General features: G+C 30.0%; 1 protein-coding gene across 8 annotated transcripts; it reads left to right on the top strand.

Annotated features, from left to right (window-relative positions):
• The first annotated feature begins 14,012 nt into the window (after window positions 1-14,012).
• On the top strand, window positions 14,013-22,976 carry LOC8279866 (CBL-interacting protein kinase 32). Of its 8 annotated transcripts, none has more exons than XM_002532535.4 (15): window positions 14,206-14,403; window positions 15,700-15,929; window positions 16,062-16,124; window positions 16,765-16,836; window positions 17,163-17,270; window positions 17,385-17,465; window positions 19,051-19,104; window positions 19,194-19,319; window positions 19,404-19,493; window positions 20,486-20,608; window positions 20,717-20,827; window positions 21,543-21,656; window positions 21,735-21,791; window positions 21,870-21,944; window positions 22,636-22,976. In XM_002532535.4, exons 2-15 carry the CDS (start codon window positions 15,759-15,761, stop codon window positions 22,708-22,710), a joined length of 1,320 nt encoding a protein of 439 aa, XP_002532581.2. In that variant the 5' UTR covers window positions 14,206-14,403; window positions 15,700-15,758; the 3' UTR covers window positions 22,711-22,976. The 8 variants fall into 8 exon arrangements, with proteins under 8 accessions (XP_048230288.1, XP_002532581.2, XP_048230271.1 ...); XM_048374317.1 differs by lacking the exon at window positions 14,206-14,403 and adding exons at window positions 14,461-14,696; window positions 14,797-15,084 and having other exon boundaries at window positions 19,194-19,493; XM_025159714.2 differs by lacking the exon at window positions 14,206-14,403 and adding an exon at window positions 14,564-14,696.
• Window positions 22,977-24,775: the final 1,799 nt, after the last annotated feature.

The raw sequence follows: 24,775 nt of genomic DNA, 5'->3' as shown, positions 1-24,775 counted from the left end.
GTTGGCTTAAATCTTCCCTAAGCATGACTCGGGTCGAAGGTGTTTTGTAGGCTTGGAAATTGCTAAGCTTTTGCAGTTAGATTGCTAAGGAGCTCGTGATTCTTATCTTCGGAAGAGAAGTGGTCTCCTATGAAGTGGAGGAAATCGTTAGGATTAAGGTCGACACAAGATCCTCAATTGGATTTCCTAGTTCATCTAAGATGGGGGTCCTTCTGTGGTTTGATGGAACCTAGGATTTGGAGTTTATGCTGTGAGATGGTAATCCCACCATCCTTTAAGCTCGCCAAAATCCAAATTTATAAGGAGTTCAAAGAATGGCTCTATCGAGGTACCACTTGGGTTTTGTAAGATTGGCCGCCATGGTCATCCAAGAGACCAAGGATATTGTATTCGACATTCCATCTATATTCCATTCATAGATGGAGGAGGCATGAATCTAGATCGGGTTAGGATATTGTTCTATTTTCATTCCTGGATCTCGCGATTCTAGAGTATGCCATAACAATCTAAGGGCTTGCTATCCCAATCATTGATGTTGGAGGGTTTATCAATGACACTTTCAAGCCTCAATCATTTGATTCATCGCGAATGGGCTTGATCTATAGCACCGATATTCCTACCGCTTTGAGGAGTATCCGCACTAGATTTTGGAAGACTCGGTTGCTAATTTGCTGTCGCTCTAGCAAACTTAGTTTGCTTTGAAATTGATCTTGGCTAGGCTGACCGGATTTTGAGCTTTCCGATTGGCTTGTCTCTTCGGGATGTTCGTCGGGATTGGAGAGGTAAGACTATAGAGGTTTTGGATCCGCTTTCATCCCAACAAGCTACTTCCTGTGTTAAGCTAGGTATTCAGAAATTGTTCGAATAATATTCTTGACATTCTTCTCTAGATCTTCTCCTACCAATTTGTAAGGTGTAGCCTCTATTTCATTCTCCAAAAGGAATAGTAATCTTTCTTAAGGGAGGATGTTCGACCGGATGGTTTGGTTTTCTCCGACCTTCCACTCCTGGAGCCTTGTTTCTAACAAAGGATGTGACTAATAAGTTTTCTGAAAGGATAAAGAATACTATTTTTCTTTGCAATAAATTTGAAACCAATCAAAAATTTGATTTGGCCTTTGTTTGAATGCAAAATTGATAGTATCTTTCTTGAATACTGTCTTTTCTTCTAAAATTCTTAAAAAACTAAAGTTTTTAGAATGGTTTTTCTTTGAATAGAAATCTTCATGTAAAAGCTTTTTATCAATTTGAAAATCTTTGAAATCATGTTGATCTCTCGCCTAGATTTTGTGTTATTGCAGATGGTGATGGTGAAGAGGGGTGGAGACGATCTCTATATCCTCATCTTCTTTCTTTGGTTCATCAGGTCCGGGATATTGCTTTGGTAATCAACATTCTGTAGTATATTGAGCTTGGTATATCGGATGTTGAAAATCCGGGTTGAGATGGAGTTGGTTCTATAGATAATAGAAGGAATTTTGATACCCTTCCAATATCTATGGTCGATGTTGAAGAATCATCATCGAAATGTAAGAGGTTGATTTCTGTTGAACGTGAGCTTTACTTTTCTATCCGGAAACCGGGTTAGATTTTCGAGATTTGTATTTGGTTCGCTTTGGTGATTCAAGTTGGGTTGCACCTTCAAGGATCCATTCTTCGGAAGAGTGATGTCTTCCACTGAATGGTTTTGGAATTGTTGTGTTGGATTTGGAGAGATCTGTTTTTAGGAATAAGGTTTCTCCTTTTGGTGAATGGAGCTTATGTTTTGAACCAAAAGCAGAAATCATGGCTTTATAATGTATTTTGAAAATCAATGCTATCGGAATAGATCCTTCAAGCATTTTGTATTTATGTGTCTTTATTTGAAGAACAATGCTCTTTAAAATATTTTTATCATTTAATGAAATTGTGATGTTTGGAAAACAATTGAAAGAAATTGGTCCTTTATTGAGGTTCGACTCGACAGTACCTAATAAATAATCATAAAAATTTGTAAACCTAGCATCTCTAAGGACTGCTAAGATAGAAGTATCTAAACTTTCTCTGGTAAGGGGCTTTATTCCTACCTAGACAAGGCCTATATAGATATACTTATAATCTTTTTCTTTATGCTTCTGGAGGGTCTTTGAATTTAAAAGATAAATTTCTTCAAAAGGCTTTGAAATCTGAATATCTCTTTCTTCAGTTTTGATAGTAAAATCAGTTTTGAAGAGAGGAAATTTTGAATACTCATAAATTTATTTTTTTTAAACTTTGGGTATTTCCCAATCATCAATATGCTTTGTAAAATCTTCAATAGTGATTTCTTCACTATTTTCTAAACCTTTGTACCTTGAAGATTCAGAGGTAGAAGAGTTTGAGAAATAAGAAAATCTACAGAAAAATGGTTTTAAATTCATTTTAAAATAAACCAAAATAACTTTCTAAACAAACATGAACCAAGCCACCAGTTTTACTGCCCTTACACCTGACGGGACTTACTACTATGCATAAATGAACAGTGCTTGTTTATCAGTGATATGATACAGATTAAAATGAGTTTAACATTTTCTTTATGCAGATGATATTTCTTTCCCGGAACCCAATAGGCTTTGATACCAAGATACAGGAAAAACAGAAATAGATCAACAAGTTTCTGGTGTGCAGGATCCTCAGACGAGGCAAGCATATATATATATATATATATATATATATATCTATATCTATATAATCAATTGAAATTTAATGACCAATTTGTACAAAATGCAATATTTGATGATGGAGATATTCAAGAAATAAATATTCTCTGTCATATATATATATATATATCTATATCTATATATATATATAGATATAGATATATATATATATATGACAGAGAATATTTATTTCTTGAATATCTCCATCATCAAATATTGCATTTTGTACAAATTGGTCATTAAATTTCAATTGATTCTGAATAGTACTCTAACTATTATTTTTATTATAAATTATTTTATATTAGTTAATGGGTATATATAGTAAAACCTTTCTATAGTAATATTTTATATAGAAATAATATTCGTATAATGATAAAAAAAATTATGGTCCCAATTTAGACTAATTATAAATAAGAATAAAATCTCTATTGTAATAAGTTATAAATTTTATTTTAAGAAAATATTTATCTATATAATAATATTTATATATATAATTTTAAAAAATATATATTATATTTTATTTTATCTTACTGTAATATTATTTTATCTCATCAGTCTTTTTTGTATAATATAACAAGATATTAACATATTTTATTTTTAATTTAAATAATTCCATCTACAAAATTAAGTATTAAGTTCAAAAAAAAATTTAGTACTCAAACCTTCATTAAATTATAATATCCTTATAATTATAAATTTTATCGATTCCAAATATATGAGTATAAAGAGGTTTTACTATATATATATAATTAAATATTAAAAGTGGTTTATAATTAAACATTAACTTTATTTGTTATTTTCTCTATTTTAGTATCTAAAAAAAAGATGATAGAATGAATAGATTTATGAGTGTAATTCAATAGAAAATAAATTTATAAAAGATAAACTAAAATATAAAAATTAATTATTAATTATCCACTAATATAAAAAAATTAACTATTACTCATTATCTACTTTTCTATGTATTATATATTCTTATATACAACTATAATTTATATATATATATATATATATATATATATATATAACTCAGAAAAAGAGATTATATGGATAAAGTCAATTTGGAGTTTTATTTTTACATTTTAGCTCCAATCTTATGACTGAGATAAAAATAAGGAAACATCAAAGAAGAAAATATATTTAAACTTTTAACTAAATATATTTAGAGTTTTATATATAAATTAGCGGCTGTAATAGGGAAAAAAGAGAGAAGTTTCAGATTTTAAAATATAACTATTTTATATTGGTTTGGAATAATGTGTAAATGCTGAGTCAGATGTTAATATAAAGGGTAAAGAGTAACTAAATCTATCAAATCATGACATTTCATTTGGACACAAACTATATGCTAAAATTATTTTTGCATTTCTCAATCACCATTGGTCCATTTAATTCAAAGATTTATATTTAATATATAAATCCCAAATATTATATTCCTCTTCTCACTTGGCTTGTGGCTGTGGTCCACACCATTCATGGCTGCCTTGCACATCTTGCTTGCAATAACTGACAGAATGTTCTGCCCATAGTTTCTCAATTTTACCAAAAGAAAAGGGAGGAAACAAACAAGACTTTAGTTGGAAGTACATCATCTCTAATTTACTTTTTTTTTTGTACTAGTACTCAGTACAGTGCATGTAATATTATTTTTTCTTGTATTAGTCTGACTATTTTAGCACGTGTGGAATATAATTTTTGTGGGTGATATAATATTATTTTAAAAATTTCAATGCAGTTTCATACTCAAAATTTAAATTTAAAATTTTAATTAAATTAAAAGAAACTATTATTATATTATTTATATACTCTTAAATTAATAAAAGATTATATTAGAATTACTTTTCAATAGTTATTAATCACATTATAAATGATAATTATTTCTTATATTTTTTTACTATAATAATAATAATAATAATAATAATAATAATAATAATAAATTCTCATTAATATCAATAGATACTAAAAAAATATCACTTGTGTAGTTTAAAATAATAATTAAATATTGTTATAGGTCAACATATCAGTTCGACGCCCTTTTATTAATATACTAAAATTACATTTAATTTTATAAATTTAAGTAATTAAATTATGAAAAGTATTTATGTTATTTCATATGTCAACGTTAATTTATTAACTGATATTAAAAACACAAAAAAATTTATATTTATAATTATTTATGAAAGACGAATCCATTCTTTAATTGACATTAACATATCAATAATTACTCAATGAAGATCTATTTTAGTTGTGATATACATGGATCCACTTTAAGTAATATATAAATGTAATTTCAACAATTCTACATACTAATTTTTTGTAGAAAAGAGAAAAAAATAATAATAAAAAAAAAGCACATGCAAATTATAACTTTGAGCACAACAAAGGAAATATGCATTTCATTTTGACCAGGATTAGGTCCTTTTTTTGGTAAATGAGACTTCCTTTTTTAGTAAAAGACTAGAATTCAGCAATACTAGATTAGCAGTAATATTTGACAATTATAAAATTAAAATTTATAATTTAAATTTTATATAAATAATTAAAAATTATATTAAATTTATCACTACTCTAAATTAGTAGAGAGATATATAAAATTAAGAAATTAATTAAAATAATATTAATTATTGTCTATAATTAAGAAAAAATTATAATGGTAAAATACTACAATTGATAAAACTCCAAATTTTTAGGTCAAATTGTTAAAGTATTAGGATTAGCATTAAAATATCCCAACCAAAATGTGTTAGTATTTCTATAATTCTAGTTAAACTATGATTTTATGAACTATTAATTTTAATAAGAAAAGTATTAAAATTTTTGAAGGGTATTATGGTATTATATTAGGAGTTTTTCATATCAAAAAACCATTGCACAATACAATATTTGTATATATAATGTCTTATGAATATATAACCCCTTCTTTAATATATTCTCGTCCGTCTTTATCATAATTCTTTAAATCCTTATGTAATCATTTTTTTTATAAAATCTGAGAATAATTTTTTTTATTCGTTAGAGGGATAACATACCATTGACTATACAATAAGAGGTAGTCATTCCTTTACACTCGCTATAAAAGCGAAAACTCACATAGTATAGAGAAAAATATTCAAATTATTGATATATATAATCTAATTATATAAATATATTGAGTCTTCTCCTAAAATAGATTCGACTATTAATTTTCAATTGAGTTTAATTTTAAAGGTTTTTCTGAAAGTATTAGGTTAAGAATTTTTTTTGATTTAGGTGTTAAAAAAATTAAAAAAAATTAAAAACACTTTTGCCAAGTACAATTGAACGTACACATAAAGTTTTCTTAAACCCTCCCCTTTCTCTATTTTTCATTTTCTTCATCTCATGTTCTTTCCAAGCACAATAGCATCAAAGAAGTAGTAATGTGATTTTACTAATTAGTAAATTTTGTACATATATTATCTAATTGATTCTGAAATCATCTCTAGAATTTTGAGGTCTGGAATTCAAATTTTAAACGGAATAAATTTATCAAATAGAATTTATACACGCTGTGATAGAGCATTTTTTCAAACTTTACAAGTAATAAATACAAGAAATATATATCCAAGAGCATGTAGATGAGATAGTACAGCTCTCTTTTAATTTAACTAAGGTCTCGATTTTGAATTTTGGATATGCAGCTATATAAAATCTTTAAGAAAATATTTTATAAGAATTGAGGAGAATTTTTATTAATGATTACCATTCATGCATATAAGAAAAAATATGTTATCAAATTTCTTTTTATTCCTTAAATAATTTTTTTATTGTTACATTTGCACACATTTTAAGAAACGTAGTCATTATTAATTTAAACTTAGGTCAATATTTACACATTAATTTTACATGACTGGATTTATATAAAAGTTTCTAATTTCTTTGATTTAATTTTTATAATTATAGAAAAAATACATCATATATTAGAATAATAATAATAATAATAATAATGGTCGTAGATGCTTCATAGTCTAAATCTAACAATCTTGAATTAATTATATGTCTTAGTTGCTATTATAATAATAATTATTATGATTATTGATATTATTTATGAATCGCATAAAATTAAATATATAGAGATTGACTTAGTAAGTATTTTTAATTCAGTCATGAAAACCTTTGATATTTGCTTATGTATTTTTGCAAGGTCAAATATTCTCTTTTTCTCACCATAGGATAAATTTTTCGTTCTTTATATGCTGCCAAATTAACTATTAATTAGTCATATATTTATACGTTACACGGTTATTATTATTATTATTTTGATTATAAAATCAAATTAATAAATTCAATTTAATAAAATTTTTAATATTTAATATTATTTTAACTATTTTTAAATATTCTTCTTAATCGCTGATTAATGTATAAGTATAATCATCCGACATCGAAAGCAACTTAAACTCTCACTCGAAAACTTGAGGGACTTATACTATTTTTGTCACGACCCCACCCGTGGGCCCGTGACCGGCACTAGGGAATGGGTAGGCTTAAGGCCACCGAAACCCGTAGTAAGCCTGACACTCACTGATTTAAACAAATCTCATCTCAAATTAATATTATTAAAACCACAAATTATCTTAATAGCTACATTCTACATAAATACTTCGGGATGCCGGGAAAAACTAGGCGAGACCTGAAGCTCAGAAAATTTACAACTGATACATTTACTATTACTACTGCGGAGAATCTAAGATTTACCAATTTACATACCAAATCAAATACATCACCCGATGATGAAGGAGTCGGGTTATTGAATAAGAGTCGCGGGAGAACTAACAGTCACGAATCTGAAAAAAAAAAACATAAATGGAGACTGTCAGTCTCGAGAGTGAGTTAAAATCAAATAATCTAGGGACTATTGCTTCTTCTCAGAAAACATAGATTATTCAAATCAGTATATCAAACCATATTATAATCATACCATACTATTTCCTTCACATAAAATATTAATCATTCGAATCAAAATATCAACCATGCACGTAAATACAATCCATATTATAATCATACCATAATAAATAAATAAATAAATAAATAAAAATATATTTTTACTTTTACGGGACTAGTGGCTCGGTAGAACCCTAACCCCAAATTCTAATAGCCTTTCGGCTCTCTTAATCCAACAGGTCTGGCGCCCAGAGAGCAAGCTCGATCAGGGTCCTTACCTCCAGCCTGAACACTTGAATTCCAAATAAGCCGGCGCCCAAAGAGCATCGCTCGATCAGGGATCTTAACTCCGGCAATCAACTGAACTCAGCCCAGAGAGCAAGCTCGATCAGGGCAAACAAATCCATAATAACCTTATATCCATGATCATTACCGGTGCGCACGCGGTCCTGATGTAACCCATCAGGCGGCATGTTCTACAAGCCACATTTCCCAATTCGCAATCATCACATATAATAAATATCATTATCTGATGAACTCAACCAACACATATCGAAATAAAGATTAAAGATTTAAGGTAAAACAACGTGCAATTTGTGAGGGGAAAAATAATAACGCTTATCTTATTATAACATACTAATAATAATATTTATATTATTTCAAATATTAATAATCAAGTGAAATCATTTATCTTGCGATACTAATAATCATATTATGCATGAACTTTCAAAATAGCATATTAAATCAGACTTAGCAATAGTGCAATGATTAAATGACTTTAACTCACAGGATTGGGCGACCTCCTAGCTCTCCTCCGGTGCCTCGGTTGGAGCGAGCCGAACAGACAGATCATCTAATCACGGAAAACAATTTATCAATACGCTGAGACAATCCATCATTAATCCTAGGTCTAGACTCCAAGACTGCCTAAGAATCTCGACTCGGAAGAATTCTCTAGAAAATCCGTGAGAACCTCCCCTACAACACGAACATTACCCCCCGTAAAAAGCGGGTCCAGGACTGCCGGAAAAATACTCCAAATATCCAACAATTTAAACAACGGAGTCGGGTCCCCAAACTTCACTATTTCCGACTCACACAAAGACAAAAATACAAGGCAGTGACAATTATTTTGACTCACAAAATCATCAAATACTCAATACCATCCAATAGACACAATTAAACCAAGAATTCCAAAATTAACGGGCCAAAGATAATTACCGAGACGCTCGGTCGCTCGGTCGACTAGCCTCCACGGGAGTCCGATCGACGATCCGAACACACCATCGGACTCCGATTTTTCGATCCGACACCCGATCGTCCGGGAGAGATTCGCGGACGATCTCGACCGTCGATTCAAAACGAAGCCCGATCGCCATGAAACCAGTGCCATCGCGAAGCTTGGTGAGGAGAGTCGGGATACGCCCTCCGATCGTCCATCCTCCGGCCGGATCTCGCGGAAAAATCCAAAATCGTTTGCCTCCACTTGGAACTCTCTCCTCGGCCACCAAAGGCCGCTGCCAAAGGAAGCTCTCCAAGGGGGCCGATCGCCACCAAGATCGGTAGGGCAATGGAACGACGCTTGAAGCCGCCGCCACGTCGCGATTCCGCCAACGCCGCCAGCCTCCACCGCCACCATCGTGCTCGTCGTTGCCGCGCTCCTTCCGTAGCTCGGCACGGCCTCTCTCTCTCTCCTCCCTTTCTTCTTCTTCCTTCTTTCTTTTCTCTCTCCCCGATTCCATTTCTTTCAATATCGACATTTGACCCCTGAACTTTTTCTTATTGCAATTTGGTCCCTCAACTTTCTTAATTACTTACAATTCTATCCAGCAGAATTCCAATTTGACCCCCAAACTTCTTTTTAGCCTTCAATTAAGCCCCTAACTATTTAATTTGGGCCAAATTCGAATTATTGAAAATACACAATTACAAAAATACCCCTGACCAACATATTTATTTACAAAAATACCAAGCTCACAAATTTCCATTAAACCCTCACAAAAATAAAATTATACTTTTAATCCTTATTCCAAAATAAATTTCCAATTTAGTCCTAACACACAATTAAATTAAATAATCAAATTCCAACTTAAAATTTAATACTACTAATCAATTATAATACCAATTTTCCCAAAATTCTTTTATAAAAACATCCTTTATAATTTCTTCAAAATTTTCCAATATATAATTTTACTTATATAAATATGCATTTGGAAAAATTTGAATAACCAAAATATAATCATTTCTCAAATAGTTTACTTGAATAAAAATAAAACTAAAATTAACTTAAATAAAAACTCACTATTAAATATATATTAAAAAAAATTCTGAGTGTTACAATTTTTGATAATTTTAATTAAGTTTTTATTTCGATAAAATCCATCACTATATTCCCAATTTTAGAGAGTATGATAAAGAGTTAACTAAAGTATAAATATAAATATTCTTAAGATAATAGCCTTCAAAGACATTTTTTAAGAAATATTTTTCCAAAATTTAGATTTAAATATTTAAATTATTCGGTGAAAACCATCTAATCAGCGGACTATTACCCACGCGATACTTCCTCTCTATAATTACACACACACTCTCATATATGCTATATTTGGAATCTCATGTTTCCCTATTGATTTCCTATGACCAATGAAGCATATTAACTAATTTAGCCCCCATCTCCTAAATCTAAGTATTGGATCAACCGACACTACCCCTCCCCCACTAAATTTTTTCTTCATTTTATAAGATTTTTATTACGAACATAATTTAAATTATAAATCATTGCTATGTACATTTTAATATTATATCTTAGATATTTCTTTTTTTTTTAATTTCATAATAAATCATAATTAAAATTTGTAGATTTTTAAAATATAAAAAACAAGTTAAAATGATTTCAAGAAACATATAAGACTTGGGAGTATTAATAAAACTATATCTAAAGTTAGGGACTACGAATGAAATTTAACATGCAAGTAAGAGATGGTTGTTAGTTAAAAATAGTCCAGCACCATAATTTTATTTCACAATTAAATTTTTAAATTTTATATTTATTTTATACTATAAAATATTTTAATTATTTAGTTAATTTAAAATAATATCAGAGTAAGAGATTCACCTATAGTTACCAACTTAGCTGCTACATCAATAGTAGAAAAAAAATATTAAAATAAAAAAATATATATATATATATAGTAAAGTTTTAATACCAACAGAACGATAATTTATATTTATATATTAACTAATATTTTTCTAAATAATTAAATATTTTGAGTTTAGATATTCTATTTTTTATTATTTTACTCTAATTATAGTGCTCTTTATATATGTATATATTTGATGTGTATCAATAATTATATTCATGACTAGTATCAAATTGTTGAATTTCTTCAACTTTATTTTTACTAATGCACAGTCTTTAAACTAAAATCTCAAACTTTCCATTTAACTTATGTATTTAAAAAAAAATTAACATATTAATCAATTTCAATTATTTTAATAATTTTAAAGATAATAATTTTTTTTTCATATATATATTGCATGTAAATCTTAATTATCTAACTCGTTATTATTTATAAAATAAAATAATAAGATAACCTTTAGGATATGAGAAGGAAAATATCCAAGTAGCTAAAATCAAAACCACAAGAGTATTAAGGGGTATCATTTTTTTAATTCCTATTCTTTTCTCTACTATTCTTTTAAGTTGTTTGATTTTTTCACTATTCTTATATTGGCTTCTATATCTTTGTTCATCCGAGAATTAAGAAAATATGTTGAATAATACTTTTATTTCTTATCTATATTGGGTGACTACATTAATAGGTCTTTAAAGCTTGCATATAATTTTAAATTAAGTCTAGTTTTTTTAAAATTATAATATAATATAAAATAAATAGTCGTGATGATATCAATTCTTAATTATATTTGACGTGATCGCCGAATTGATAAATATATATTACATGGCAATTAAATTGTTAATCCATAACGAGATTTGACTGCTATATCATTTCAAAATGATAAATGTCTAAGATGTACTTTCATCTAAAATAGAAATGAAACAAATGAAATATTAAAAAGAAATAAAAATTAAGAGATTTGGTACTAAATGACATAGATGGTAAGTTTAATATCAAAAAGTAAAGCTATTTATAAGATAATTGATAGATAGATGCGCATATCGGTATATTTAACTGAAAATTAATAGTCAAAATTTAAAATAAAAAATTAAATAATATTGGTTAAATCAGCAAATTAAATTAATTTATTTAATTTCTTTTTGAAAAAAACTAATAAATTTTATTAGATTTGTCGAGGCGAAGTCTACCTCACCTTAACCAAATTTTTAATTAATAAATTATCGAAAGAAATTTTTTTAAATAAATTCAGTCTATCACATTATTTATAGATAAAACTAATTGAATTACATATAATATTATTTAATAATTATTGTATTTATAATAAATAATTAATAAAATAAATAAATTAATAAATATAAATATTAGTATTAATATATTTAATTTAATTTATTTAAAAATACATTTCTAAAAATGTATCCCCCGCATAGATGTAATTCCTTAAAACAAAAAGTGGCTATTAAATGTCTCAATTATGGCTTTCTTTTCTTGTCTTTTATTATTATTATTATTTTATTATTTTTCTTACCGATGAATGCGCAAAACTGGGAGCCACAATTATTTAAATCTCAATGATATCAATTATTTTTCACTCCTTCCCCGTCCTATTGTTTTATACTTAATCTATCTTTTAATCTTTAATTTAGTAAATAATTACTAAAATATCCTTCATTAATTAATATATTATATGCAATTGATTTTTATATTTTCTATTTTAAAATCATATACTTTTCATAAAAATTTTGATAAAAAATTTACATTTAAATTAAAAATAATATTTTTTTGAGACGAAAAAAGTAATTAATAAAAACTATTGGGACCAAAAGAATCAAAATAGGAATAAATGCAGAAGTGGTTAAAAGAGCCTATGAGATGAGATTAAATTAATTAAAAGACCATTGAATATTAAAATAACATATTTAGGCTGACAGTTCAAAGAATGTCTGAGATTGATGTTGGTATTAAAAAAGATAAGTCTAAATTGATGGCTAAAATATAACCACAAATTGTTAATTGGTGTTAAAAGAATAGACCGATATTTCAACTAATAATTAAATTCAACGAGCTTGATAAAATTTATGATTTATTTGGTTGGACTGGATGCAGCTGTAGCTAATGACCAATAATAAAATTAGATTATTTAATAAAATTTTATTAATAGTTATTACTAGTATATCAAATAATTATTAAAAATATAAATTTTTAATATATATTATTTTATAAATATTATTTTTAATAATAGAGTTTATTATAATTAATAATTCTACAATATTTAACTCCATTGTACTCATTACTAAAAACATCTATAACTATTGTTTTAAAAATAGAGCTAAGATTTAGATTCTATTAATTTAATTTAGTGAATTTAAATGCTATAATTATATATATCATAATTATTTAATTATGAACATAATTTTATAATAATATTATTTATTTATAAATAATAAATTTTAAATATATGAGATCATTTTAAGTTAAATAATTATTAATATTTTTAAATGGAATAATATCGTCCAAATAATTAAACTATTAGTTTGTAAGGAGAAATTTTAAAATAGAATTGAAAATCAAATAATTAATTGAGACTATCAACTGTTAATTCTTAAATCTTATAATCAGTTTAATTAGCTGTTGAGTGAGAAACAACTATCAACCGCATAAAATTTTTAAACCAAATACTCATTTAAGAATTGTTAATAATTGATTCAGAATCTATTAGTTGCTCAATCTAATATCAATTATATGTTGCTATTATTAGTCATGGTGTAGAAATTTTTTTATTGGATTAATAGTTAATTTGATGATTTAATTTATTTGGACAAATATTATTTAAAAATAATTAGTATAACTCATTTAAAGTTAATTTCATACAATCAACTCTTTTTAAATAATTATTATTTTTGTCTTTATAATATTTTAAATCAAAAATCTTTTCTTTAACTAAATTTAAATTTCAATCCCTTATTTAATAATTTTTTTAAGAATAAATATAATAACGAAACTAATAAACTTTATTACAACTTTTATTATTATTAAATTATTTTATTAGTTTCTCTTAAATATACTTTTTTCTGAAACCAACTTTTGTATTAAATATACTGAAAAAAATATAAATTTGCATGTCTTTTACTGAAAAAGAAAAGGAAAATTTTCTATATTTATAAAGGCAATGAAATATGCCTGCAATTTGCTTAATCAGATGGTTGCTGATTCAGCAAAACATATTATGAATGATTTGCAGAAACTTAGAAGATGGTGTGCTCGTAAATGATGTGGACTAATAACCAATCAATTCCTAATTCTTTTGTGTCAATTCGATTCAATATAAAACAAAAAAAAGAGAAAGAAGAAAAGCCCAAGAAAATTACAGAAGCAGTAGCAGCAGCAGTAAGAAAGAAAGAAAAAAAGCTGACTAGGCAAATGTTTGTCTGGTAGTATTGGAGGCAAAGAGAAAGAGGTTATTATGATTCCATGGCTTCTAGGCCATAGCTTTTGATATGTGTGTGTATATATATATATTTATATATTTTATATAAATTAGAAAATAATAATAATTCTCATATGAACTGCTTCTGTTATTGTCTATCAGAAATCTGAATCTGCCTCTTGAGCAATCTCAAGAGCCAGAAATACATAAACAATCAGCCAGCTTTTCTTCTTATCTCATCGCACAGTCCATTGCTTTTCTCCAAGTATTTGCTCTATCTCTCTCCTCCTTTTAATCATTGCTCCTTTCATTCGGTTTTCCACACAACTTCTATTATTATTATTATTTTCAAATTATATTCAATAATTATCTATGATACACGTTTGTATATATATATATATAGTTGTTTGAATTTGCTTTGAACTCCGTCTTTGACTGGTTTGCTGATTGTTCCACTGCCACCCTTCTTGTTCTTGTTCATTTCTTTTCTTTTCTTTCTTTCTTCTCTGGTGCTTTTGGTATTCTTGTTTTTGGAATTCAAAGTTCACCTTTTTCTTGGTTAGTCCTTCTGAAATTTGAGTTGGGTTTTGATTTTTAGAGGTGGGGTTTTTGTTTAATTTGAAAAAGTTCTGATTTCATTTTCGGCCATGTTTTTCAGGTGCATCAGAAAAAGCTTTCTTTAATTCAAAGCTCCATTATTTAATTCTTTTCCGTTCCTCTTCTTGCTCTTTATCTTATCTGTGGAGATATTGATGGGTTTTGAGAAAAAGATTCTGCTTAGAACTGTGTTAAATTCTGTCTTAATTTGTATTAGTGTAAACTATAAAATATTTATTTAGTGGGTCTGGGAGCCAGTAATTTTAAATTGCTGCTGTCTGGTTTTTGGTGTAATAAAGCTGCTTCAAATTCCAATTCTTTGGGGGGCGTTTTAGTGATTGTTCTTGAGGTTAATGCACTACTTATATCTTATCTTTCTCTTTTAATTCTTCTTTTTTTTTTTTTTTTTTTTTCTTTTCTCTCCTTCTTTTTTGTTTTATCCTGTTGCTCTCTCAATTTTGATATGATTTTATGATGCTAATATGTTTTTCATTTCCTTCAATTTCGCATCTTGGATTTTTGTCTGATTTTCAATTGATTTGAGACTTTGATCCGTTTTCTTACAGTGAATTAGGTGGGATTTCCTTAGTTATTATAGATTATTTGGGTATATTGCTTCTTTTATACGTGATCTGCATTAAGGTCCTTCAGTTGATAAAATGAGTCATGCAGTCTAAATTATAATGTTAATATAGGCTGAATCATATGGGAATGTGGTTGACTTTTAGTCAATTATGAAATGTATTTAGTAAAAATTCAGCTTTTTGCACAAGTACATTATCTTATGTGAAGACTGATGGAAAATTTTTGTTCATGCAACATATTGGTTTTTTTAATATATGCATATGCCTGTTGTACAAGCTTTAGACATTGTCAGATCACAACAAATCTCGATCTGTTTCATGTTACTGAGTTTATGTGGCAATTTTGGATCTGGAACTTATGCTTTTGATATGCATTGCAGGAAGAGTATTTAGCGCTTTGCAGAACTGTGAGAATCAGAAAGTTCAATCTATAAAGAGTATGAGTCAACCTAAAATTAAGCGTAGAGTAGGTAAATATGAAGTGGGAAGAACAATTGGTGAGGGAACATTTGCAAAAGTGAAATTCGCAAGGAACTCCGAGACAGGGGAACCAGTGGCCCTGAAGATTCTTGACAAAGAGAAAGTTCTTAAACACAAGATGGCTGAACAGGTCCACTCAAATGCCTTTTGCTTTTTCTGAAGTGATTTTACCGTGTGTGTTTTACTGTTTTTTCACATCTTGTATCTTCATAGAAGTTCTTTTTAGTTGTACTTCTTATTTAATTCCTTCATGCTTTTACAGATCAAACGAGAGGTAGCAACAATGAAGCTTATAAAACATCCTAATGTTGTTCGATTATACGAGGTTTCTCTCCCTTCCTCATTTTCTTCTAGTCTTTAACCTATTATGTATATAACTTGCATAAAATAAACTTCTTCAATTATATTTCTTAATGAAAACTTTTGATTCTGCTGCATCTTTCTGTCATATCTAGGCCACATTAGATTTTCTGGTTCTTCGCATTTTGCTAGAATTTACTGAGGGTTGGGTAAGATGTCCAGCGTGTTTGTTATCAATGTAAATTAAGCTTAACATCTCTTTATGGAATGGTGGAAGGACTGTGGACAAAGATATAGTGACTCATTAAAGCAGGCTTCCGAGGTGATAGTCAAAAAGTTAAATTATTCAAAACAAGAACATAATAAATTTCCTGGAACAAACTTGTTAATTCTTTTTATTTTTATTTTTTGGTAAATGTGATTATTTCTCTTAATTTAGTCCTCATAAACAAGATTATATCTTAAATGCTATTATCAATTATCATCTTCAGTTTGAGTTAAATCTTCATTCCATGTTAGTGAAAATGGGTGTTTATATCTCTATGTAATAGAAATATAATTATGATTGGACTGCCCAAAATAATTGTTTTAGAAACCTGAATAAAGATGTGATGTCCATTTCTGCTTGATGTAAGCTTTATCAGATAGTTATGTTTCTTTTCCAGGTGATGGGAAGCAAGACGAAGATATTTATTGTCTTAGAGTTTGTTACTGGGGGAGAGCTTTTTGACAAAATCGTAAGTGGGCCTAATTCAAAATACTGTTGTCTATTAGGTTCCTTGCCTTTCATTTTCAGTTGGCCCAGTATTCTAGATCAATTTGAGACTTACTTATTTGATGTCTTACAATCTGATCTTTCATCGTGAAGGCATTTCGGCTTATTGTCTATCAATTATTTTAAACTGTGTCCCCCGGGATAGTCTCCATTTTTCTATTGTTCACAATAATGCACTACTGCATTGATAGAAGCCACAATATGAAATGATTGGATTTGTTTTTCATTCTCTCTGGTGCAAGTGATTGGTTGCTGAGCCTGTCTTTGTATATATTTTTTGTTTTGAAGGTAAATCATGGAAGGATGAGAGAAGATGAAGCTAGGAGATATTTCCAGCAGCTTATTAATGCAGTTGATTACTGCCACAGTAGGGGTGTTTACCACAGAGACCTGAAGGTACTTTAACTTCTATGACTCTTTAAACAGGTAGATTTATTTTTCTTTTCATCAGAAACCTTGAAGGGATAAACCTGTTGTGCTCACTAAACATGTTCTTGCTTTTTGCTGCAGCCAGAAAATCTGCTTTTGGATACTTACGGGAACCTCAAAGTTTCTGATTTTGGATTGAGTGCATTGTCTCAACAAGTCAGGGTAATTATTATCAAATATTAATGTCTTAGCTCAACTTGTTATCGAGGATATTTTGCAGTTGCTTGCTTCTCGAATCAGTATTCAGTAGTGGGATAATTTGTCTAATTATTTCAAAAGAACTCTAGCTAAATTTTTGCAGTACTGGGGTTGCAGTGTTGCAAGTGGTATTAGAGATGAGTCACTACTTTGTGACTATAGTGGTTCTGTTTTGAGTTCTTTTGGTCATGGGTGAGCATAATTTGGTTAAGATTGAATGAAAAACCATACAACTTGGTTATTTTGCAGATTTGTAGATTGAATATTTTAAATTTTTCTTTCTTATTATTAACTGAAATAACTGAATAGAAATATGTCGGTTTAGTTATGTTAATGTGCTTGATAGAAATTTTGGTTTGATTAACTGAATGTACACTAGTAATTTTGGGTTTATAGAAAGAAAAGGCATCCCGATACATGAGACTTCTTGCTTTATATGGACTGAAGGAGTCATGTATGATATAAGAGATTATTGTAACGGTAACAGTGTGCTCCTTGAGTTTTGTAATAGATAATTCAAGTGGTTGTCATGTTTCAGTGCATCAATTTTCAAGATAGCTAGATCACTTAGTTTTCTATTTTTAATAACACTTTGTTCAAAAACAGATCTTAATCCACGGTTTTCTACATTTGAAAATAGAGTTACTAGGCCGTCTTCCTTAAAATTTCAAGTCTAAATTCCTCGCAGAGGAATCACAGCATGTAAGTGAATTTGGCCAGCTGTTCTACTTTCTTCAACCAACTTGTGCGGATGATAGTAGTGAATTAGTAACTCATCATAACAGTTTACAAAAGATGATTTTAGAAATTAGACTTATAGGGGCTTCCAACCATATATTACTCTTTTTTATAATTGTTGCATAAAATTTACTGCGAGGTTACGAGTTCAAACATGAGTGGTAGTACCTTAAATGCCGTTCCAAGTGTAATGTATTTTTGAAACATTCTCTAAGGTTACCAATATATTGTTGGAGCACACCATAGGTTCTCTCAATAGCTGTGCAGTTATTTATTTGATTGATCTATCACAATCTCTAGCAGCACATCCATAAATATATTAATATCATGAATCTAAGCTAGCACTTTTGGCCAATATCCATAGTGTTACAAGGTGTTTGTGTGCCTTTTCCTTATGACAGACAATGCCAGGACCTAGATGGGAAGCAACTTCAACTAGTACTTAAGATTGATGGCGTTTGTAGTGTTACGATACTTATTGATGATGCCTGTAGTATTTTGATATGGCAACAATGAGTATATATAGGACGAATCCTCTAAATGATAAAGCTATCATAGGATCTCAAATAAAATAGGAAATCGAAGTTGAATGATCATTGAATAAATTACATACATGCCATATGATAAGTGGAAAATGTATTTATCATATTTCATATTGATAATCATTATTAAAATAATTTTATATGTCTGCAATCAGCATGTTCAAATCCTTGACTGTTGGTCTAGTAAAAGAAGTTGATCTACCTTCTAATTGTCTTTGACTGCTCTTATAGAGGAAGAATAGTCGCTTATCCATGAGTTTGTTTTCCAGGATGATGGCCTACTTCATACTACTTGTGGCACTCCAAATTATGTCGCTCCAGAGGTTTGCATAATGGTTTTTTGTCTAACGTTTTGTGCCATTAGTATCATCATTTGACTTTAACCTTTTAGATGTGATATATTGATGGTCAGGTTCTTAATGATAGAGGTTATGATGGAGCAACTGCAGACTTGTGGTCATGTGGGGTGATACTCTTTGTACTGCTTGCAGGGTACTTGCCTTTTGATGATTCTAATCTTATGAACCTGTATAAGAAAGTGAGCATTCTGCACATTTTCATAGAATTATTCACTCATTGTTTTTTGCCCTCTGGTTTTCACTTTTCTTCTCTCCATATGCAGATTTCAGCAGCTGAGTTCACTTGCCCTCCCTGGCTATCTTTTGGTGCCATGAAATTAATTACTAGAATATTGGATCCCAATCCAATGACCGTAAGTAATTATATTTTAATAACATTCTTATTTTGGGATTCTGATATTAATGTTCATTTTTACAATTCTCTTAGAAAAGGTGTTGAGAAAGAAAACTTCTTTTGTTTGTTTCATAAAATAACTTTAGTTGAGAACTTTGATTTTGAGAAAGTAAGAGATTTTTCTACTGTTTGTCTCTGTTGAGACGAACTGATATTAAAAGGAAAAAAGCTAATAAAATTATATAAGATGTTAACATAGTGCAAATTTAAAATTTTTCTTGGAATGGACTTGTTCATATTCATTATTAAGAAACACGAGGATGGATGCCTCATCTTGTTCCTTTTGCAGGGTTAGATCTCAACATAATCATATTATTGCTGTTGGGCAATGAAGCCCTAAGCAGACACGATGCTAGCTTTTCCCTTAATAAGCTGCGCAGACACTTTGAAAAATTGGAAACTTTTAATGTTACAATGTGTTTTAATTGAGCTACAATCTCTTAGATAGATTTGGTCAGCAAAATAAGAATGCTAAATTAGTACACTGCTGGGCATCATTAGGATACCTAGCTAACAATTCCTAACCTACTTCCATCCCTCACCAAACCAATATCAGCCAACCATTCAACATAACACAGGGCAAATGGGCTTACACAAGCCATATGAAATTTTCATGTGATGATTTATCTATTGTGATCCTCCTTTCTCTGCCTCTAAAAACATCTAATAATCAGTTAAAAGCATTATTATTTGTGGATGAAGATATGATGCTTTTTCTTGCCTAGGCTTTTCTGTCAATACTTACCTCCAAATGCATGTCTACTAAAATGAGCTGCATCAAGCAGTTTGATCCTGCTCATTTAAGTCCATGCTACCAGTTTTGAGCTTTAATAATTTTGCTAGCATCCGTATTTGACTATTAGTATTCATTAAAGTTTTCTACTTTTGGTGTTTTGTCTTAATTTTTTCATTTGACTTCTGACTCTAATACTCAGTTTATCTTTATGGCAGCGCATCACAATTCCTGAAATCTTGGTAGATGAATGGTTTAAGAAAGACTACAAAGTCCCTGTGTTTGAGGAGAAAGAAGACACCAACTTGGATGATGTTGAAGCCGTTTTTAAGGACTCAGAAGTGAGTAGAAAAATTATAAAAAAGTTATGCAATATATGGAAATTGCTGCAATTGTTTTACTTTTTTATGGTAGTTTTTTTGAAGAGTATATCATTGGCATTGCTACAGGAACACCATGTAACAGAAAAGAAGGAAGAGCAACCAACGGCTATGAATGCATTTGAGTTAATTTCTATGTCAAAAGGACTAAATCTCGGAAATTTGTTTGATTCAGAACAGGTTCGCATGTTAAAGGCTTTCTTTATGTTACACCTTTAAACTCCTATATTGAGGACACCCCTTTTGTGCTTTTAAAGTAAGAGTTGATGCCTGTGCATATCCTAGGCTGACAGGTTCAGTAGTCAGGATATGTTGTCTTTTCCTGTGTTGCGCGTGGGCATGCGCATTTCGCATGGGCATGTATAATTAGCCCCAGTTCTATTGTTGTTCAAGCATCTGAAAATAGGGAATTTGAAGGATATCACAAAATTCAACAGGGAAGGAACTCAAAAAATAGATACATTCATATGCATGTTAATGGGAAACAATGGAGTACTCTCATTACTAGTGGATTCTTAGTCCTCATGTTAATTCATTAAAGGCATGTAATAGAGAGCATGATTCTTTTTAATCTTGCTAGAAGCTCCATTTTGAAAAGCAAGGATATTTATTCGGGCTAGAGACATTCTAACCTGTAAAGTCATGAACTATGTAAGTGAAAAGAAATATTCTTTTTTAAAGTGGTATTTTGTTTGTTTCATTATCTGTTTAAACTAGTTCAAAGTGAGGTTATCTTTGTGACACCTATGTGTCAGAATTTATAATTGGTTTATGGAAACAAATTTATTGATGGTTGATCAAGTTTGATGGAACCGCCATCTGAGACAAAGATGTTCTGGAGCCACTTGTACCAATCCTTAATCATATTTGTATTATATCATGTGGTTGGCTGCAGGGATTTAAGAGGGAAACAAGGTTCACATCCAAATGCCCGGCCAATGAGATAATCCATAAGATTGAAGAAGCCGCCAAGCCTCTTGGTTTTGATGTTCACAAGAAGAACTACAAGGTGAATAAAATATACAGTTTTTTCTATTTGGCTATGCATGAGTGTTTGAGGGTGATGTTTATTCTGTGTCTTTCTCAGATGAGGCTTGAAAATATGAAAGCTGGGAGAAAGGGAAACCTTAATGTTGCCACCGAGGTTAGTGAAAATGAAACTAACTTGCTGATAAAGTCCAGTGCGTAGTCATTATTTATTAATCGTGCTTTCTTCTATCAGATTTTTCAAGTGGCGCCTTCTCTACATATGGTTGAGGTGCGAAAAGCAAAAGGTGACACTTTGGAGTTCCACAAGGTATCCTTTCTCTTATTTTCAAATTCCTTTTAAAGGGAGATAAAACAGAGATTTTATAATATGTCTTGCTGCATTTTACAAGTTTGGAATTACTTCTCACCTACTTCAGGCGAAAAGGAATGGCCACCTAATAGTACATGTATCATTGGTCACTACAAAGAAGACCATAGGAATGGAATTATATCATTCCAGTTTAAAGATTGCAATTTGGTCCAACAATTTGAGAAACATTAGTGTGCAAATTGACACAAGCCATAAATAATGGAGGAGACTGTAGGCCTTGATGCTACGAGGAAAAGAAAAATACCTTGGCTTATCAAAATAGGTTTATAGTTGTGCAGTAAAGAAACAAATCCAAATTCTTGGAAATAATAGATATACGAGATGCTGCTAACCATGCCGATAATTAAAGGAGGAAGAACTTAGGGGAGAGAGAGAGAGAGAGAGAAAGGGGTTCAAATTTAAATACTTACAAAAATTGTGAGAATATATTGAGGGCGCTGAAGTCTTTGTTTATTCTTTTGATAAGTGAACTGTATCTACTAGCACAAGGCACCAATGGAGTTGCCATGTAAGCGTGTGAGGGTAGTTGATCCTGTCAAATGCTAAAGAACTGTAAATTTAGTCTTACAATGGTTGTGGTTACTTTATATTACTTATGTTTTCTCCATTTGATATTTGTGGTTTGCAGTTCTATAAAAACCTTTCGACCTGCCTTGACGATGTTGTGTGGAAAACTGAAGAGGACATGCAAGAAATGAAGTAACAATAGAGCCTGTTTTGAAGCGCGCGCTGAGCATCATCCAACTGTGTCATACTTGTTCTATATCTTCATTCTTTATCGCCCTCTTTTCCTGGGACCATTTTCTGTTCTGTAGAATTAGAGAGACATGAAAATTCAGGAATTATTTTCCGTGCTATTGTTATTGTAAAGCATGGAAAATTCTGATAGGCTTGTTTGTTTGTCTCTCATCTGAACGAAGTCAATAACTTGAAATTTGGCAAATGGAAGTGTTTGTATATGTTTCTTTTTGTGTTGTTAATATTATTTACTTGTGTTTTCTCCTTGGAAATCACTCTCTGAAAATCTTTACGTTGGTCCCAATTCTGTATCCTTTTCTTGGTTCTTTACATATCAATTTCCGAAGGTCGACTACATTGACTCGTAGATTATTAGTTTATAAAATTTAAAAAATTTTACTACAGTACAAAGAGTGATTTATGTATTGGTCCAAACTATTTAAGATTTAAATATTTAGAAATACATTTGGTAAAAGAAAAATAAAAAAGAGAAAAAAGACAATAAAAGAACTTTAAAACTATTTGCAAAATCAAGAAAAAGTTTAGGAACCTTAATGTAATCATGGATGAATTCCCCTCTGGCAAATCTACTTTTAACGTAGTTTTTGGTTAAAATTCATAAAATTTTTAGAATTTATTTGTAATTTTAAAATTTATATGCTTTAAATAGAATAAAAGTTAATTTAATATTCTACACAAATTATTATAGAATTGATTATTGACTAAACTAAATTCTAACAAAATATGTAAAATTTTCAAATAGATTTTATGTTAGTAAGTCAATATATTCATGACGGGTTAATTGCACCGCTGGTATCAAACTTTCACACTTTTTTCCAAATGGTATCAAATCTTTAATTTATTTTTTTTGGTACCACTCCTATTATTTTTGTATCTTCCACCAGTACCAATGAGTAATCCGGCACTTATTTGCTGATGTGGTTGCCGGATTTATGAAGGATAACTCACCACTTACCACATCTGTTGCTGACTTTTTCATTTTATCCTAGTCAGCAATTAACTAAAAACCTTTAATTTTACGAGGAATTTCCATTCCAAACACTCCTTTTTCCACTCGCATCTTTACATAAATTATTATCATCTTCTTCTTATGGATTTCTAAGATCTAGCAAATGGGTCTTTGATTTTCTCTACCTCTTTTGGAAGAAACGAAGGAAACTCCCCATCACCACCACCACCACCTGCGGTGGCCAAAACTTTAAGACGACGACAACTGCCTTTGAACTCACTAACACATTCCACACTCCCATTGTTGGCGGAGACCCCAAGTTAAGAGCAACCATTGGTAATTTTAGAATCGTAAAACAAGAAAAGGGAATTAAAACCCAGAAAAGCTTTGGTGGCTAGATTCCTGAATATGAACTAAACATTCACTAAAAACCACTTGCCACCGGCGGTGACTTCCACTAACGTGACCGGAGACATTACTAGTAGTGGTGCTTCTCCCTCCACCACTAGTCAATCTGACAACCTCAGCAGTCGCTTGAGCAGCGGCAAGTGCGGCCTCAGCAACCGCTGCAGTGGCTGCTGCCACAGCTATAACGTGCTTGTTCGCATCTAAACTATCATCAAACAGACCTGATAAAGAAATATCATGCTTATTGGAAAGTGAAAGAATTGTGTTTGAAGATCTAGCAAAACTCCATCGCTTTTTGTCCTTGGCCGTCGAGGAAGAACCGGAACTTGCTTTTTTCGGACCAAAAAGTTGTCGGAAAAGTCCCATGTCTCATAGTTCAAATTTAAATAATAATTTGGTAAAAGCGAAAGACATTTGTTGGGAGAGATGAGTGAAGAGGGAGATCATAGACAGAGAGTGTGAGATTAATCTTTTAAATCTAGTTAACTGTTGACTAGAATAAAATGAAGGAGTCAGCAACAGATGTGGCAAGTGGTGTGTTATCTTTATAAATCCGTATCGGAAGATACAGAAATAATAGGAGTGGTACAAAAAAAAAACAAATTAAAGGTTTGATACCATTTGGAAAAAAAGTGTGAATGTTTGGTACTAG

Source organism: Ricinus communis, chromosome 1, assembly GCF_019578655.1.
Source record: "Ricinus communis isolate WT05 ecotype wild-type chromosome 1, ASM1957865v1, whole genome shotgun sequence".
Taxonomy (NCBI): Eukaryota; Viridiplantae; Streptophyta; class Magnoliopsida; order Malpighiales; family Euphorbiaceae; genus Ricinus; species Ricinus communis.
The sequence above is the reverse complement of the archived record's forward strand: the minus strand, read 5'-3'. Positions and strand labels throughout refer to the sequence as shown.

Bases quoted from the DNA above. Each gene is read 5' to 3' on its own strand.
- LOC8279866 (XM_048374331.1), top strand. From the start codon at position 15,759: ATGAGTCAACCTAAAATTAAGCGTAGAGTAGGTAAATATGAAGTGGGA. The intron at 17,271-17,384 runs GTACTTTAACTT...TTTTTGCTGCAG, and splicing joins TTTACCACAGAGACCTGAAG to CCAGAAAATCTGCTTTTGGA. The intron at 20,609-20,716 runs GTGAGTAGAAAA...GCATTGCTACAG, and splicing joins CCGTTTTTAAGGACTCAGAA to GAACACCATGTAACAGAAAA.